The following is a 17,507-nucleotide window of genomic DNA, read 5'->3' on the forward strand; positions in this document are numbered from 1 at the left end:
ATAGTACAAGGGAATAGCAGTGGGGAATCAAGCTGCACTTAACCGAATGAGCTGGACAATCAGTGCAGCGGACCGTTAGCAAACACTGCAACGGACCGCTAGCAAACACTGCAACGGACCGCTAGCAAACAGATGGCGATCGGTGGATATCTTCACTCCCTCCGACACATTGTAAAATGCGATATGGGTTTTGAGTTTAATGTACAGAACCTGGTACCTTTTTGCCTCGCGATGGAATTGTTAAGTCGCCAGCATATGGGTTGGGCCGAGCGTGTGGTCTTGATTCGCCCCACTGCCGTCTGTCGCAGGCGAATGCAGAAGTACAGCACTGTTTCGTCGATGTTGTGAAACTATCGCGTCTCGTGGGCTAGCCTTACGCTTCGTGAAGCGTTGTGCTAAAGCGCTGTATTTGCTGCTTATTGCACGCGTACTGACGGGCTGACGCTAGGCTTGATGCGTAAAATATGCCAGTATGATTCCTGCCCGTGGTGTGGCGCAAACTTTGTTACAACTTTGTCCGAGGGGAAGGCGCAATCGCTAAGCACTGTATGCTGCTGCTCACATATTCTTCTCTTTGCAGTGTCATTTTTATCCTTACAGTCCTAAAATTCCTGCTTGCTAACCTTGCTAACTCTGCAACTTCATAACATCGCTCTGCTGGCCCAAACTGGCATCTCGATCGAACAGAATTGTCTTAGATGATTTGTAGTTCTGTATGATTCTGTTGCCGAACTTGCTCGTTCGTTGTCTCAAAAAGGTTGCACTCCATGAGACTGTTGTGCAAAAAGCCCACGCTTTTGTCCGTCCTTTTGCAAGGCCGGGAAGCCGTTTGTAAGCAGCTACACGCTGTATGCCTGTACAGGAATAAACTTTTTCCAGATTTGGATAGTCCTGTGGGCCCGGGAGGCCTAATATAAGGACAAGCAACGTCGCCATGCACTTTGCGAGGGGTGGATTGTCAGTCACTCTTTTGTTGTCGGAGCTGTTACTTTTGCCCTTTGATGGATTGCAATACCAGCTGATGGTGAATGTCGACCTCCACATCACCCATGGGGTATTTGTTCGCCAGCAGTCCGCTGCACTGATTGACCAGCTCATTCGATCAGTTCGGTTTGCTTCCTCACTCTTTCACTGCTCTTCCCTTCTACTATATATTCTCGATGGATCCCCGCCATAGCTCTTAAGATCAATCAACCACAACACAAACACTTCATCCATCACAACTCTTCTACAGTATCTGTAATACAGGTCGCGTTTTTCGGAAATTTGGCCAAGGTTCTGGGCAGTCACGGACGGGTTTCGGGAAGTTTTAACAAAGTTTCGGGGAGCATTAGCCCAGTAGTAGTAGCACTGAGTGTCGTTTTCGACGTCGGATAAGGCTGAGTGTAGTTAAGGACTTGGGGTAGCGCATTCTTCAGCTTTATAATCGGTCTACTATGGTGAGAACAGTGATGCACGCGTAGTAGCTTTGGCGGGATACTAAAGAAAGGGCTCGGTGCTGGAAGGCGCGTCGGTGCGACTACACAACTATTAACTGGGATCTGCTTCTTGCCCACTTTGAGAGATGCAGTGCCACAGAGAGCAAAAAAACCCTGACGATCTGTCGTGTTTCCTTCACATGCACGAGTTCCACCAGACGGTCCATTATCTGCTTGCTAAAATTATTGGAGTAGTTGCAATAAACGAAGGTGTAACCGCGCAAGGCAGTAGGTCAAGGGGAAACCGCGCGAAGCAGTAAAATCAGTATATTGTATTTTTCTTGTTCAGTGTGGTATGATTGCCTCTCCCCCGGCAGTCCTGTTTACATGACGTATGTCTCGTGCAGTCAAGAGCACTGCACCAACACATGACTTTTTTACTCCATAAACCGTAACAAGAATTGAGCAAACCACACGCAAACTCATGTTTGACTGGTGGCCAAAAGTCGAGCTTGGCAGTATCAAAGATGACATTGCAAAGCATCGGCGATGGTATTCATTTTTGCAAGAGTCTGCAGATTAGCTGCAGTCTAGCTTTAAGCACCTCAACCGGCGAACCTTCTCTAGGGATGAGAGAGACTTCGCTTTAGAAGGCGAAGGTCGAGAACGAGCAATGCCGTACCTGAAGCAGTGTTGTAGTGGTGTGGACCGCTGTAGAGTACTGATAGCTACGGTAAACAATAAAGTTGGACTATCGGGTCGATGGAATACTGCGCTGAGTTGCTATCTAGTGAGGAGAAGACGATTATATACTGACTCTAGAACATGCTAGTCTAGAATAGTCTAAGCAAGGGTAATAGGGTCTTGTATCGACCGACTAATACCGCAACATATGTCTTCTGCAGACGAAGAGGAAGTGACATTAATTAATGGTTTTATGTCTCAATGCGCATCTGCGGTGCAAATTGGTAACGCTTGGTGCACTTCTGGTGGATAGGAAGCCGTTAATGCCGGTTTTCCCAGTTCGCAGCTACTCCAGTAGGACGCTGTCTCGCATGCTGAGCCCGAAGGTAGCTAATATCTTGGAATTCCGTGCAGACGTACTGCGTAGATGAGCCGCATCCGAGAGATGCTCGACTTGCGTCATCCACGAATGCATACTCGTCATTGAGTATCTGACGAAACGATCTGTCCGAGGACATCGAGACCATCACATCCTATGCCGACCGGACCCGTCAGCATAGCGATCAAGGCTGTGACAGAGTGGCTGACCCTTGCTGAGTGCGGTATAGTCTCAAGGCCCCGGCCTATTCGCCTCAAGCGCAAGACGATAGCCTCAACCTCAATCGGAAGGGCTGCGGTAGCATCATCAATGGATCTCATCACTACCGGGTTCGGTAGCAGGGAGAGGTTGGCCATATTTCGTAAAGCACATTTCTTCTTCAGACTCCTTGGTCAGTGTGAAAGAGGAGACTGGCTTGTGTGGCTCGAGGTAGAATTGTAGGGCGATGGTGGTTCGACGGCGATGTTAGACCTCGGGCGCGGCGTGTCTTTGACGTCTTCAATCGTGCATGCTGCACGCCCGTATTCTTCGAGTCGACGCCGCTTAGACGGAGATGAGTCTCGGCTAGACGGCTTGTTCGGCGCGTATTTGGTGTAATGTCTGCTTCACTTCCTGCCGGACTTGATTGATGATGGAGGCGAAGGCACGTGCGAAAGCCAGGAGGGAATGAACTTGGGACAAGCGTCTGAAGATGGCGCAATCGATCGAAGCGTTTCTTCGTTGAGTCACGCGGCTATAGGCATCGTGTGACAGGAGAGCAAGACAGGCGAAGTTAAGATCGCGCGACGCTGCTAGTGTTGCTAACCTTAGTGTAGTGACAGAGTTGCTAGGGCGACGACCTCGTCTTCGCGGCTCGGCGGCGGAACCTCCGAAGAGCTCCACCCCGTAGCATTGGCCTCGCCTAAGCCTCCGCATGCGTTTCTAATCTCCATTATGTCCGCGGGGGTGGCACACTTGTTCTCATGGGCAAATTCCAGTTACCGGTCAGGCCAGAAGAGTTGGACAAACTCTTCCGAGAAGCAGACCTGCCTTGGACGCGCGGAATATCCACGTACCAAGGTTCATCGTACCGCAAGAGCATCATCGCACGCCTCCCTACGTGGGTGATGTAAACAGGGGAGAAGGTTCAGACGCAGTTGTACTGGCAATGTACAGGGTTGCGTTATTTTCTGTGACTGATCTGTGGAAAGGCAATTAATCGGTCATTGCCCCTGCCAGATATGATAAACCGTCACAAGAAATGTCGTCAGACGCTTCCAAATTGAGCATCACTGGCTTGATTGCTGCAGCAAAAGACGCAGGATTCCAGAACTTCCAGAACTTGCTCGAATCTTACGGTCTTCAAATTTGGAAAGATGACGAAGTACAGGAAGGCAAGGCCATCTTGAGGGCTATGGGATATGGCATTTAGTGTATGCAGACGTCGAGGACTCATGCTTATTGTGCCGTGTGCGATACACCACTGGACATCTAGCTGCAATAATTGTGCTTGCGTTGGGTGTGTTTGTGAGTATCTAACCGTGATAAGAAGAAGCTCACGTAGCCACGATTGTGGCCCGGGAACTTGCCTCTATTGGCAGGTGGCTAGTGTCAGGGCGGCTGAGGGGCAGCCGCGAGGTGGGGCCGCGGCGATCCCGTCACATCACATGGTCTGTGCTTACCGGCGTTCTGATGTTTACATTCTGAAGCGGTGTGGACCGCTGTAGAATACTGATAGCTACAACCTTAAAACAAGCGGCTCGTCTCATATCTTGACGCTCACATTCATCTTTTTCTGCAGTAATATTGTAACGTTTTACTTGCTCTCTCTTATCAAAAGCAGACCTGTTTATCCTGCTGCTATGGCAGATCTGTCGCCCGACTACAAACAGTTGTACTTCGAGGCACTGCGTAGGCGCGAGGCTGAAGAGGAGGCTCATGAACATGAACAACGCAAGGCTGAAGAGGAAGCTAAGAAACATGAACAACGCAAGGCTGAAGAGGAAGCTCAGAAACATGAACAACGCAAGGCTGAAGAGGAAGCTCAGAAACGTGAACAACTCAAGCACAAATACGCAGGATATACGTTAGAGTACCTCGAGGCGAGTATCCGCAAGACGACACTGTTCGAATTTCTCGACGCATCCCACTGCCACCTGCACGCAAGCCTGACCGTCCAGATGGATGCACCGCTATGGACGCAAGGCGACCCTGCAAACGCGAATAACAAGTTCCGCCCTCAGCGACTTCGCTTCTGGGATGACTTCCCCATGCGTCAAGAAAGAATATGGGAGGAAATCATGGTGTCGGGGTTTGCCCTGGAGCGGCATTTCACCTCAATGCATGCCTTGAGCGCGACTAGGAAGGCCACCAGATATCATACGATGAGGGATGAGATAGACCTGCTATTATTCCAGTGGACCACGGTTGAGGAGCCGGTCTCCTGGATTATCAAGCAAATGCACAACAACCGAGCGCTGAAGCGCAAGTTCGGCTTACGCGGTTCTATGAGCTTCGAGAACCACGCCAACAAACTGAGCCCAGAGCGAGAGGTGGAAGAGGGCATTCAGAACCTTTCGGTGTCGGGCGGCCAACGACGGTCACCGCGCTTGCAGGCAAAGGCCGACGCATCACCCTTACCAGAACCTTCGGCTGCTGTCCGCAATGGTGCGTCGCGATCTTCTCGCCCCCGGGCTGATCAATTCTGCGTCTACAATATGAGCGAGGAGACCCGCTCAGCCGCCTTCGTTATCGACTACAAGATGCCACACGAGATCCCGCTCGGCTACATCTACGAAGGGCTAGAGGACATGGACCTGGATGACGTCGTTGACTACCATGAAGGCGAGTGCACGCGGGACCGCTTCCGCCGCCTGATAGCTGCAATCGTCACGCAAGCGTTCTCTTACATGGTCCAGGTCGGCGTGGAATACGGGTGCATATGCACGGGCGAAGCGAACATCTTCCTGCGCATTCCCCACGATCCCACGACTGTCTACTACTTTTTGTCTGTACCAAAGGGCGACGTTGGCAACATCACCGGATGGATGCCAGATGCAGACGGTCCGAACAGACTTCACCTGACCGCTCTTGGGCAGATGCTGGCTTTTACGCTGCAGGCTTTGAAAACGCCTCCTCGAAGTCAGAAGTGGCGGGAGGAGACCTGTGCTCGGTTGAAGAGCTGGGAATTCGTGTACAGGGTGTTGGTGGACGACATCCCATATCCTGAGGCGCTGTCAACAGAGTATCGGCCGCCTCGAGATACAAGATTTTTTCGCGTGTCACCTGTCAGGCTTCGACAAAGACGACCACGCGTCGGCTCGTCCGACTGCTCCCAGTACCAGGAACAGCACAGCGCCAGCGACGAAGAGCCTGATCCGGATATGTCAAGCCGACAGCCGCCGTCGCTGCGGCAGCCATCTCGCACGCAGTCCAGTGCCAGTGACTCTTTGCCTGATCGCCAGTCGCGCCATGTGGGAAATGGCGGACAGTATTGCACCCAAAATTGCATGCTTGGTCTCGTAAAAGGCGGCTCGCTTGACTTTACGTGTCCAAATGTGAAGCGTCATGGCACACACCATCACCTGATTAGCCTGACGACGTTTCTTAAGCGCATCCGCAAGCAGCTTGCTAGGGACCTGGACCGGAATTGTGATCCGATAGGGCTTCACGGAGCGTGTGGCGTCCCCTTTTGTGTCAGGCTGGACTCGCATGGATATACCGTAGTCGCCAAAGCTTGTCCGACCTACTTTGTGTATCGTCTCAGGTGGGAAGCTACTGTCTACGATGTTCTTCGTCCTATACAGGGCACGCATGTGCCAGTGTATTTGGGCAACGTCGACTTAGAGGTGCCGTACTACTACGAGGGCATTGCGGAGCTGGTGCACATGATGTTCCTTAGCTATGGAGGCAAGCGCATGGACAAGCAGTTGGCTTCGGCTGACAAGCCGTTCGCTTTACAGCAGGCCGACAACTCGGCTCAAGCCATTCGTGCGCTTGGAGTATCGCAGAACGACCTTGCGCTGCGGAACATGCTGTGGGATGCTGACACACGCCGAGTGATGGTAGTTGACTTCGAGCGAGCAGAGGTGGAGAACGGGCGAGGGGCGCTGGTCGGCGTCTCAGGCAATGTAAGGAGGAAGCGCGCTCCTGGTGCGTGTCAGAAAGCACCTTCGCATGAAGGGGGCAGATCACACCAAAACGGCATAACGCGACTTCTGAACTAACTTCGGGCGGACTGAGATCAAGCTCGAGAAACCAGGCCTAACGCAGTCAGGAACCGGCAGGTGCTTGCAGCATCTCATACATTGCGCCTGATGTTGCGGCACAAGCGAGACGATCAAGGCAAGGACAACAGCAAGGGTGCAATGACTTGGATACTATACAAATAAGTGCGGCGTAGCTGCTAACTAATTCCTCTGAGTTTTGCGCAACAGGAACTTTGAGATGGTGAGAGGAATTGGACTAGTTGGCTTACTGTTCGCCAGCGGTCCGTCGCCGTGTTTGCCAGCGGTCCGCTGCACTGTTTGTCCAGCTCATTCGGTTAGTTCGGTTTGCTTCCCCAACCCTTCACTGCTATCTTCTTCTACTATATAGTCTCGATTGATTTCAGCCAATAGCTCTCAAGATCAATCAAATCATCTCAACCCTTTCACACTTACCCACTCACTCAAGGCACTATCCGAGACTCCACATACGTTTATAAAGTGGTGGCTGTATGATAATGACAACACTGTTCAGAGAAGCCGCTCGTATAAACCCTCCGGCGCTTTGCCATAGGAACCTTCCTGGTCGCATCATCGACTGTCGTATGCCTTCCAACAACACTCGACTATGTCCCACGCATATAGTTCGCTCCGACCATTGGCAGCCAACATTGTAAAGTCTTGGAATGACATCCCCTGTTTCAGAATCTGCCCGATGCCAACGTTGGGACTAAACCCCATGAAGTCATGCACAGACGGCAAGTCTCATATAGGGACCTGGATAGACGCTTGGTTGCATTGATGCGAGCTTCTCTGTGAAGAAGGCCGAACTCCGCAAATAGCCATGGACCAGGATTGGTCGGCAATACCTGTGCCCATCTCGCAAGGCTATGACTGGCTTTTGCTAATCGTAATCAAAACCAGCAAAAGACTAGGTGTCAGGAAGCAATCCATGATTGCAAGTATGCGGAACTGCTTTGACACCCTCAAGGTGGTGGTTGTGCTGCATTGGCTCATGGACTGGACTAAAAGGGTCTGGCGCCCTTGAGTTTTGTCTTTGATTGCTGGGGATTATGGATCACTTGTTCAAACTATGACAGCATCACTCAGGATCGCAATTATGCAACATTTCTGAAAGGAAGAAAGTTGTTATACCTCCCTAAGCGAGACACTATAGTTTTGTCTGACTGGCTGAGGTGACAAAATGCTAGTGGCAACTGATCTAATCCCCCTCCGATCAGCTTTCTGCTACGCAGAACCTTTTTATGACTCCGCGTAAGGCTAGAAGTGCCATCACAGGCTGCTCCTTTGCAAGGGAAAACCTGTAGCACCCGGTGGGATACTGTCACGCAAAGGTCATACTGTACGATTCCAGTGCTGATGATAATAGCGCCTTTCACTGTCACGCCCTGTCCAATGTGCAACTCTTCCGCGAACAGTATATTGCCCAAATGATGCGTGAGATGATCTGGGTGTCAGATATCAAAATAGGGCTTGAGGAGCCTCAGTTGTAGCGGTATGAACCACTGTAGAATACTGATAGCTACGGTAAACGATAACGTAGGACTATCGGGTCGATGGAATACTGCGCTGGATTGCTATCTAGCTAGGAGGAGACGACTATATACCTGACCTGTAACACACTAGTCCAGGGTAGTGGTCAGGGGTATAGTCAGACACTGTACGGACCAACCGATACCACAACATGTATTAAAGTCTTCTGTAGCTAATTTGTCATGCGTCGACTTTTCCCTAGCCCAATCTCTCAATGCCGGGCTCCTCGCCTGCGAGTTAATCTGTAGAACAACATCGAGCTCCTGAATAGCGGGATTGTATCGGCCTGCGTCGATGCGGCACTAGAACTCGGTGTCCTTGGATTTGGATGTTAAGATACCGTTGCCGTCTGCTACCCCAGGGATGAATTTGGAGGCGGCGCTGCTGAGTGCCTTTGCCTTTTGAACGAAGGCTCCAATTGCTTTAGACATCGTTAGACTCGTGAAAAAGTTTTGGCTGGGCAGGCTTGTTGAATATATGTACATTGATGTGCTTCCGAAAGACGAAAACGATTTGCTGAAAATCCGAATAGTTGAGAAAGCGGAAGTATGAGTTTCGAGCGATCTGATGTGAGATCGGATATTTTGAGGACCTGGAAAAAAAACTTGGATGGTAACATGTCGGAGTTCAGTGAACTGTACGCAAAGGAAGAAGTTGAAGATTGTACTCAGGTTGTATTGGGTGAAGCTACAAACAGTATATATATGTGGGTAGCTGTAAACAACGCTAGTGTGACGTGGCGGTCACTCTCATGACAGGTGAGGTACGACAGACAGAGCACCCCGAACCGTGATATAACAACATGTTGCTTAAATACTACTTTTTCTAAGAAATCTGGCCGTGCATGTGACAAGATGGATGCTTTCAAATTGTAATTCGGGCGGCTAATGTTCACAATGAAAGGTGGCACAGCTCCCTTGTCAAACATCTGAGGACTTACGACATCTCGAAACTCAAGTTAGGATCACAAAGACTACTTCGTTGCCATGTGCTTCAGCCTCAACTCAGAAGAGACGCAAGCCAGGAGGAGGCGAAGCAGGAGCGATAATTATCAGGCGATACACTGACACTAAAACAAAGGACTTCGCTAAATTTATTGTAAGCAACGGGCCCTCAACTATTTCGTCCCCACTATCACTAGCAACCTGGTTTCTACTGTGTTAACACAGGCAGGCTCTTAGCAAGGAAGAAGGGCTGCAGATACGACATCAACATAGGAATGCTTATTCAGCCAAACTTTAGGCAGAAACACTGGATGACACAAGGGAAAGGTGCATTGGTAGACGGTTAGATAGAATCTTATTCTTTCAAGTCGAATGGCCAGATCTCTCTGAGGTCGTCTTCACGTTTGATCGGCTCGTCGTCGTCAGGCTGCTCGTTTCCCAGTTTCTCCTGCCGCATCCCCCCAAATATTTCTCGATGCGCCAACTCAGTTGCTCCCCAGTGCTTGGAAGGAACCCAGCCGTCAGATGCAGTATTGAGCAGACCTGATAGACTATGTGTTACGGTACTGAAGATAATCGGTATTGGGCAAATGGATATTAAGGTTCACTGAAGTTGTATTGAACTCGAACTGCGTGTTCATATACTGTGAATGAACGGAAAGAAGAATTGACTGTGAAGCTGTTATGTTACTGATACTGTTTGAAGGAGTCTGGTCCAGTTGGTCCTTTTATTCAACCTCATACAGTACTGTAACATGACCTCTTACTGTACTGCAACACTGTAACCCTTATGTCCGGATGCTGCTACTCGCATATAAAGACTGGGCCAAAATACCGGAGTGGCAACAATCTTAAATGACCGGAAATGCACTGGTCGCAAACCGAGCCAGAACGAATCTGAGCATTGACAAGATGCGAGCAGTTACTTGGGTGACAAAATAAGCCGCACTCACAAAAAGTGTACTTCTACCAACCAAAATAATTGCACAAGACCACATCATATCAAAAATCTAAAAAAAAAAAAAAAATCTAAAAAAAATACAGAGTTGTAGAGACTATTTCATTCTACAATCCTGTGTTTTTCTAAAAAGTAATCTCAAGCCTGTAAGAACCGTACCAACCGTTCTTCCTCATACTACTCACACGATTGCTATCCGACTCCTAACCGATCCCTACCCTACTACGTACCGGTATCCCCCGAGCTACATCGAGCTGTTAGGTATATAAGCAGGGCAGTGTACATAGTTATGGTAGATAGTTTTTGAGTATCCTTTCGTACAAGACCTATAGGAATAGAGGTTTACTCCTAGTTCTATCTATCCCAGTGCTCCCATACACCTCGTAGCGGATTTGAACCCATATCGGAGTCCTCTCTTACCTGTGTCGTTACAAAGCCGTTGTTGCGTGGTGTCGTGGCAAAGAGGGCAACTTTGTTGATATTCCTCGACTTTTGGCTGGTTTAGAGTGCAGCTTTTTCTAGCACCCGACGTAGCTGTATATATGGCTATAGACCAACATATTCTACCCATGCTTGCCAGAGAGAATCACATCGGAAGTGAGTCGGTCTTCAACGCTCCGACGAGAAGTTGATCCAGCGATACCCGTAACATGGTTGGTCATGCCTTCACTTGTTGTATCTGAACGTCGAGAATCTCCGCCATCATTGGCATTATTTCCAGAATAGGCTTCATGCAGCGAGAAAGTTCTTGAGTCATGACTTGTGCTCCACAAATCGTAATGGGGCTGTTGAGCTTTACACTGTTTATAGTCAAGTACCGATAGAGTGTAATTAATCGTCGATTATCTCAAAACTTTAAACATCGGAGCGCAATCATTGCTCGATACCTCAACATTCGAGCGCAAACCATGCATCATACCCTCAGCTTTGTTCTACTGGCACTTGGTGGCCTTGCGGCGGCTGCCGACAACAGCACACAACGTTGCAGCGATCAGCCTCAAATATATTTCTGTGCAGCCCAGCATCGACGAGACATCTTCTATGTCAGTAATCGTCTTCTTAACATCAAAACTGGCAACCTCACGTTTGATCAATTGTAAGTCAAGTAGCTGACTCCCTCCATCGGTGTCACACTGTCGAAGCCTTCGGAGTTCATTCATGGCGGAGCTGTGTCGGGGATAACGTGCCCCAACACCCCGATGGCGGACTGTGTTTGTAAGCTATTTCCTCGAGAAGGGCTATCAAGTCTACCTTTTCGATCACACGTCTGCAAGACGTAGCAGCCAGATGGACACTCGCGGCTACGTGCCTTGGAACACGACGACTCAGGAAGGCATTCAGGTTGGATTCACGGCTCCTGAACTACTCGCAACCTATCCATAAGTAAAGTTGCATACGCAATGGCCCAGCACTGGACAGATCGGGGATCTGTTCTTCGACGCATTCTGCAAGGTCATGATACCATTCACCAGCAACTTCACCCTGGGCGAACTGTCGATGCGCGCTGCAAGGTGCGGCTTGCTTTCACTGATCGGATCTTCCTAATCTCCCACTCCTCCAGAGCTTCCTACCCAATTTTCCTGTCAAACGGTTGCCCTGAGAACTTCGCAGGCAACATCAACTTGAAATACTCCACCCTGCCTTTTTGGAACTACGGCTCGACTATCGGTTCAGGCATCGCGACTCGACCCCGGGGTTTAACGAACACACCTCCCGACTACGAGCCTGCTGTAGCCAATACCTCTGAACTTCAGCAAGTCGTGGTTGGTAACGACACGCTTGCTCTTCGTAACTGCCGCCTGCAAGCCGAACCTGCACGGAAGCTGCCGAAGATCCCGAGTGTACCGTACTTGTGCCTGACTGGAGAGGCCAGCGTACATGCGACCCGTGATCACTGCGTCAGGTAATAGCCCGGGCTGGATTAAGCTCGCAGATCTGAACATCAAGGGCAATGGGTATTTCATATACTTAGAGTAGAACAACATAGGCATTGCAAAGGTTGTCGACAATCGGGTTCAGGAAAAAGAGAGGTTGTAACATTGTGCAGACTGAAAATGTTGCAGTATTAGTCGGTCCATACAAGACCCTACCCTTGCTTAGACTAGACTGTTCTGGACTAGCACGTTCCAGAGTCAGTATATATTCGTCTTCTCCTTACTAGATAGCAACTCAGCGCAGTAATGCATCGACCCGATAGTCCTACACTATCGTTCACCGTAGCTATCAGTATACTACAGCAGCCCACGCCGTCACAGAATATGACCACGCATTGATCCTGCGGCCGGAGTTCTAAGAGTTTCTCGAGACATGAGAGGATCCCGAACGTCTATACCCCGGAATCATCCTGTTCAATATCAAGAGTATCTGAGTTGAATTTGTCCCAAGCAGCGCATGTTGACTTGATTTCAGCTGTGTCCAGTAGTGCAGCGATTTCACTCTGGCGTTCTACAAATTGTACGGCCAGTCCTTCAGCAACATGCCAGCCGATATGACAATGCATCTGCTTCATGTTAGCTCTTTCTGAGGACGGAAGAACAAGTCACCTACCAGCCATGTTCCGGGATTGTCGGTATAGAACGCGATGACCAGATATCCGCTTGCAGGCAGGGTGGCCACATCTCGTCGCGGCGGGTTGGCCAGATTCAGGGTCACTGTAGACGCATTATATGTCGCACCTGCTGCTTGAGCCAAAATGTAAAAGTCGTGGCCGTGCAGATGGATCGGATGTGGGATTGGTAGCTGTGTGTCAATCACCCAGTACACCCATTGGTTGGCGTTGGGCAGCAGGTACGCATTCTCTGCGGTCTCCCACGTCGCGTTGCCTTCAGCAATCTGCAAGAGTGACGGATTGTTCCAGATCACCTTCATACTATCCATGCCAATCGTCCACTTAAACAAGCTACTGTTATCTTTGCCGACGGTGATGCCGAGTGTTGTGTCTTGCAGTGCTGGGCTGACCACAGTGTGAGAAACGTGTGGCACCAAGGAAGAATAGCTCACGTCAACGCAGGCGTCTGTCTGGTTCCATGCTGTGGTTGTTGGATCTGCAGTCGAACTGTTGCTGTACCGTACAATAGCCCGGATATCGTTAGTGTTGTCATTCTCGGAGCACGACGCTTGGGGGATAGCTCGAAACCAGTAGTCCGTAGCCGTCTGGTTAGCCTCAACAATGACGTCGTAGCGTTGACCCATTGTGATATCCAACACATCGATCTGAAATGGTACCACTGGTACGAAGTCCATGGCAATAACTGTCATGTTGTGGCCATCAAGAGAAAGCTTGAAAGCCGTATCGATGGCTGAGTTGACAAACCTCATGCGGTGCTTCTTGCCGGGCTCGAAAGACATTTCATAACGTTCACCGGTGCCATTGAAGGTGCCTTTTCCGTTGATCAGAGCAGTATCCAGAGTAGGTGGACCATCTGTCTGAGCGGACGTGTAGAGCGCATCGACTGTCTTGTGACTCCAATCTGTGACCATGATGGGACCTAGGTCAATGTCGTAATTGGCTGTTGCAGGGCCATGAACCACGATAGGTCCAAAGACACCCGCCCAGGCTTGAAGCGCGTAGTGGGAGTGGTACCAGCTAGTACCGTACTGAGTGGCGCGCCAGGTGTATGTGTGTGTGGTTCCAGGCTGAGATGGTCAGCAAATTGGCCATCAAGAGGTGTGGGGTAAGATAGAGACTTACCGCATCGGGGCATTGAATTATAGACGGAACACCGTCTTGCTGAACAGTATAATTCTGCCTTAGCCCGTGCCAGTGCATGGTAGTGCCGTTGTTGGTGAGGCTGTTCTTGACATGGATCTTCACAGTGTCTCCCTGAAGTTATGTTAGAACTATATTCTTCCCAGTGTTTCGTTGGTAACTGTCATTACCCAATTGGCCTCAATAGTCGGTCCCGGAATGGAATTATTGACAGAAAGAGCGATGCGCTCATAACCGTCAGGTGAGACCGTTATATTAGTGATGTCAAGCCAATACTAGCGAGATCAGAGTCAGCATAGCGTCAGAGCTTTTTGGTACATCGTTCGAGATCTCACATACCTCCCGAGTGACACCGGTGTTAGGTGCTTCCTCGTTCCAGTCCGTGTCGATGCTGAAATCACACCATTTTGTGCGCTCGTCTGCTGTATTGCCAGCACAGGTGGAGATTGCGATCGCACTGCTGGAAGTGGATGTTGGCTTGATTGAGCTTGTAGATTTGAAGGAGCTCAACAATTCGGTGTAACTTGACGATGTGGCTGAATCCGACGACCCGGGGAGGGTAGATAGCTTGGTGGAGGTAGTTGTCTTGATTGACGTAGTTGTCGTTCGAGATATAGTCGTCTTCGGAGACGTAGTTGGCTTAGTAGAGCTTGATCTTTTAGTCGAACTCGACGGCTTGACATGATTCAACGGTTGTTTCTCCTTCGACGGTGTGTTTTGGCCGTTCGAGTGGTTGTGGTCAGACGACGGGTTCTGCCCAGACGATGGGTTGTGATCAGACGATGGGTTGTGATCAGACGATGGGTTGTGATCAGACGATGGGTTGTGATCAGACGATGGGTTCTGCCCAGACGATGGGCTATGACCAGGTGATGCGTAGTGACGAAGTGAAGAAAAATGATCAGAGAACGGATGGTAGGCTACTCGTCCCTTATTGAGATTAGATGTCGTATGAAATGGCGCTTTAGGGGAGAAGGCTGGCGTGGATCTGGCATCAAGAACTGGATCGAGTTGATCTTCAGTATCCAAGGTTGAAATTGCGGTTGTAAGTGCCGCCAACCAAATGAATGTGAGGAGAGATCTCATGACGGCTATCGCTCGGATTAGGATAGAAGGAAAGACTGAAACGAATGAGACAAACTAGAAGTACGAAACGAATGTCAAGCAATGCGATCGAACGAGTGTGATGAATGACTTTCGTTCTGCCCCCTCTTGGGGATATAAATCCTGACCAGCCTAATCCGCCCGATCATGGAACCGCAAAGCAGTCGAGCTATATTACGCGGTGCCTCAATCGTAAAGCGCTACGTAATCCTCAAAGTTCTATAGGGTTTATGCATCTTGCAGTTAGCCGCGATGCAAAAGAGAAACGAGTGTCGAGTACTGTTCGACTGGTGGCGTCTCTGGAGTGATTGCGCCCATTTTAAGTTTTAGTGCATCTTATAGTCTTATCAAGACTCGGTTCGTTGAGTCAGACTAAAGGCAAGTTCAAAGCGGCGGCCACTACTCCAGAGCACGAACACCGAAAATCTCACAAAAAATAGATGTCGTAGTGCAGGTGTTGTGGAGATGGTTTGGAAGAAGCACGCGTGCCGTCACGGGACAATGATGTCCGTGCTCGCTAGTTCCCCACGATCCACGACCTCACCCGAATCATGCACACTAGTGCCTCGCTTCGTCTCGTATCCGCTTGTGTGAACGCGTGTGTGCGATGTCTATTTTGCAAACCTCGACATCCCGGACGCGCGTCATGTTCATTTTGGGGCATCTTCAACCACAACAAGTCTGGTCACGCATCTCCACTTCGCAATGTGGCTGCAGCCATCTGGCCGGACTGTTTCGAGTGACAAGCCGTCCAGAAACAGAACAGTCCAGGGGCTCACGAGCTACATTCCAGACATGGCATGACCAGAAGTGTCAAACTCAGATAGGAGCAAGCTCTGCATCTGACCGGGATGCACGTGGATCGATTGGCAGCATTTTCGTAAGCTCAAGATCTAGATACCTTCCAAATGGTGTAGCACGGAAAAGGGAGAAGAGCAAGCTTTCGGTGGCTTGTTCACCACTTGATCTGGGTGACGAATCCACGGGTACTTTATATGTCATACGGCTGTCACATTATCACTGTTTATCCCTTGTGTGTACGTCTGATAGTCTACGCTTCTTTTCAAACTTGCCATCATGCAACTCTCACACTCCTTACTGGTTTCCTTCCTTGCTTTCGCTGACCTCGTTGTGTCTGCACCGAGTAGCTTCAGTCTATATGCCTATGGCAATGAACTTGTTGCTGGCATGAGACTGTTCTATGCTGATGGTCCGTCTTCCGCGTTATTACGGTGCCCAGACTTACACCTAGAGATCAGGCTACGCATACGTCGGTGACAGCGCTCCCTCGTTCGCTTCTCAAGCCACTAACGTGACCTGTGAGTTCATTGAGACGAGTCAAAGCATCAGATTTGATTTTTCCAGTTTCTCTCACGGATGATTCGAGATTCGTAGCATATCCGATCGACAACGTAACGTGGACCTCGAATCCCTCCATGTGCATCGGCGCGGGGGAAGGTGATCTCAAGACAGTGGGATTTGCCTCGAACTACAAAAACGTCTCAGACGGCGTCATTGTCACGGGTTTTGGCTTGTTCGGAGGATACGCGTACAATAGTAAAGCTGGGTCCATCGAGATGTATTTTGTCGCATCGCCAACAAACGAGACCGGCATATATCAGTCAGTCCACCAGTCCCTTCCCTTCCGTCGATGTCTCTGCTGATGATAGATAGGATCAAATGGGATGCATCGCTGTCTGAGACCAGTGAAAGCATTATGCCGATCTCACTGCGAACTGCAGCGCCTGCGACTCCATCAGGCTGAACGTACCCGCTGCCCAATGAGCTCATTGCTAGTCCTTTTCGCGATGAATTGTGTCAATGGGGAGAAATTGAGCAGAATCGTGACGTATTGACAGCTATCTACGTGGTATTTATGTACCCTAAGAGAGAGCTATGGGCGCTAGTCGGAAAGAGGAAGGCGCGTAGCCTATAGAAGAATGGACGCAGTGAAGGTGCGGGCTGACAAATTGAGCAACTACTCCATTCGAAAAACACATAACTTCTATCACTTTGAAGACTGGAGAAATAGCAATTTCATTTGAACAAATGCGATCAAACATCATGCATCTACACATTGCGAAGGTAGCTCGTATACCGGCTCAACGCAATCAAGTTCCGCCGCATACATTCCATATACATCTTTGCGTCTTAATTCGTGTACGCGGCTTGGCTCGTATTGTGCAGCTAATTCACCTACTACTCTCCCCTCCAGTTCCAAATCAGTCTTGGCCCTAGCCGGCGACATTTCAGCAGTCTCCGCTGCAAAATAAGAATAGTCAGGCTTCTCGTCTGTTGGCTGTATCTCAACTTCTGCTGCATGATTCTTCGCTTTGCGCTTACGATGGCAAAACCACCACCTGACTCCGCCCAGGAGTAGAACGAAAAGGATTGCACCTGCAAAGATGCCGCCAAGAAATCCCGAAGATAGCTTCGTCGAACCCTTAGATGTCAAGATCAGCTTCTCGTTGTCCTTCTTTGGCTCGATCGTCACAAGACCAGGCTTGGGCATAGACGCGCTAAACACCGCCTGACTGATATTGAACACGTCGCTTTCCCAATCTGCACTGAGG

At 49.7% G+C, this 17,507-nt stretch overlaps 5 protein-coding genes across 5 annotated transcripts; 4 read left to right on the forward strand and 1 right to left on the reverse strand.

Annotated features, from left to right (window-relative positions):
- Positions 1–3,721: 3,721 nt before the first annotated feature.
- On the forward strand, positions 3,722–3,892 carry BU25DRAFT_342193 (uncharacterized protein; the record flags this gene model as incomplete). Its single annotated transcript, XM_033702898.1, has 1 exon — positions 3,722–3,892. One exon carries the CDS (start codon positions 3,722–3,724, stop codon positions 3,890–3,892), a length of 171 nt encoding a protein of 56 aa, XP_033561174.1.
- Positions 3,893–4,265: 373 nt separating this feature from the next.
- Positions 4,266–6,913, forward strand: BU25DRAFT_440232 (uncharacterized protein; the record flags this gene model as incomplete). The annotated part of the gene is made up of 5 exons (XM_033709160.1): positions 4,266–4,371; positions 4,498–5,039; positions 5,076–5,660; positions 5,691–6,548; positions 6,884–6,913. Exons 1-5 carry the CDS (start codon positions 4,323–4,325, stop codon positions 6,911–6,913), a joined length of 2,064 nt encoding a protein of 687 aa, XP_033561175.1. The 5' UTR covers positions 4,266–4,322.
- Positions 6,914–11,029: 4,116 nt separating this feature from the next.
- Positions 11,030–12,028, forward strand: BU25DRAFT_421903 (uncharacterized protein; the record flags this gene model as incomplete). The annotated part of the gene is made up of 2 exons (XM_033708122.1): positions 11,030–11,217; positions 11,506–12,028. The coding sequence occupies 2 exons, from the start codon at positions 11,030–11,032 to the stop codon at positions 12,026–12,028; spliced, it is 711 nt and encodes a 236-aa protein (XP_033561176.1).
- A 107-nt stretch (positions 12,029–12,135) lies between these two features.
- Positions 12,136–15,344, reverse strand: BU25DRAFT_411092 (multicopper oxidase). The gene is made up of 5 exons (XM_033706459.1): positions 14,170–15,344; positions 14,001–14,105; positions 13,813–13,944; positions 12,669–13,757; positions 12,136–12,621 (listed from the first exon to the last, which is right to left on the reverse strand). The coding sequence occupies exons 1-5, from the start codon at positions 14,914–14,916 to the stop codon at positions 12,448–12,450; spliced, it is 2,247 nt and encodes a 748-aa protein (XP_033561177.1). The 5' UTR covers positions 14,917–15,344; the 3' UTR covers positions 12,136–12,447.
- Positions 15,345–15,875: 531 nt separating this feature from the next.
- Positions 15,876–16,758, forward strand: BU25DRAFT_66377 (uncharacterized protein). The gene is made up of 4 exons (XM_033711999.1): positions 15,876–16,144; positions 16,194–16,253; positions 16,300–16,555; positions 16,609–16,758. The coding sequence occupies exons 1-4, from the start codon at positions 16,012–16,014 to the stop codon at positions 16,697–16,699; spliced, it is 540 nt and encodes a 179-aa protein (XP_033561178.1). The 5' UTR covers positions 15,876–16,011; the 3' UTR covers positions 16,700–16,758.
- The last annotated feature ends 749 nt before the right edge of the window (positions 16,759–17,507 follow it).

Source organism: Macroventuria anomochaeta, assembly GCF_010093625.1.
Source record: "Macroventuria anomochaeta strain CBS 525.71 unplaced genomic scaffold BU25scaffold_18, whole genome shotgun sequence".
NCBI lineage: Eukaryota > Fungi > Ascomycota > Dothideomycetes > Pleosporales > Didymellaceae > Macroventuria > Macroventuria anomochaeta.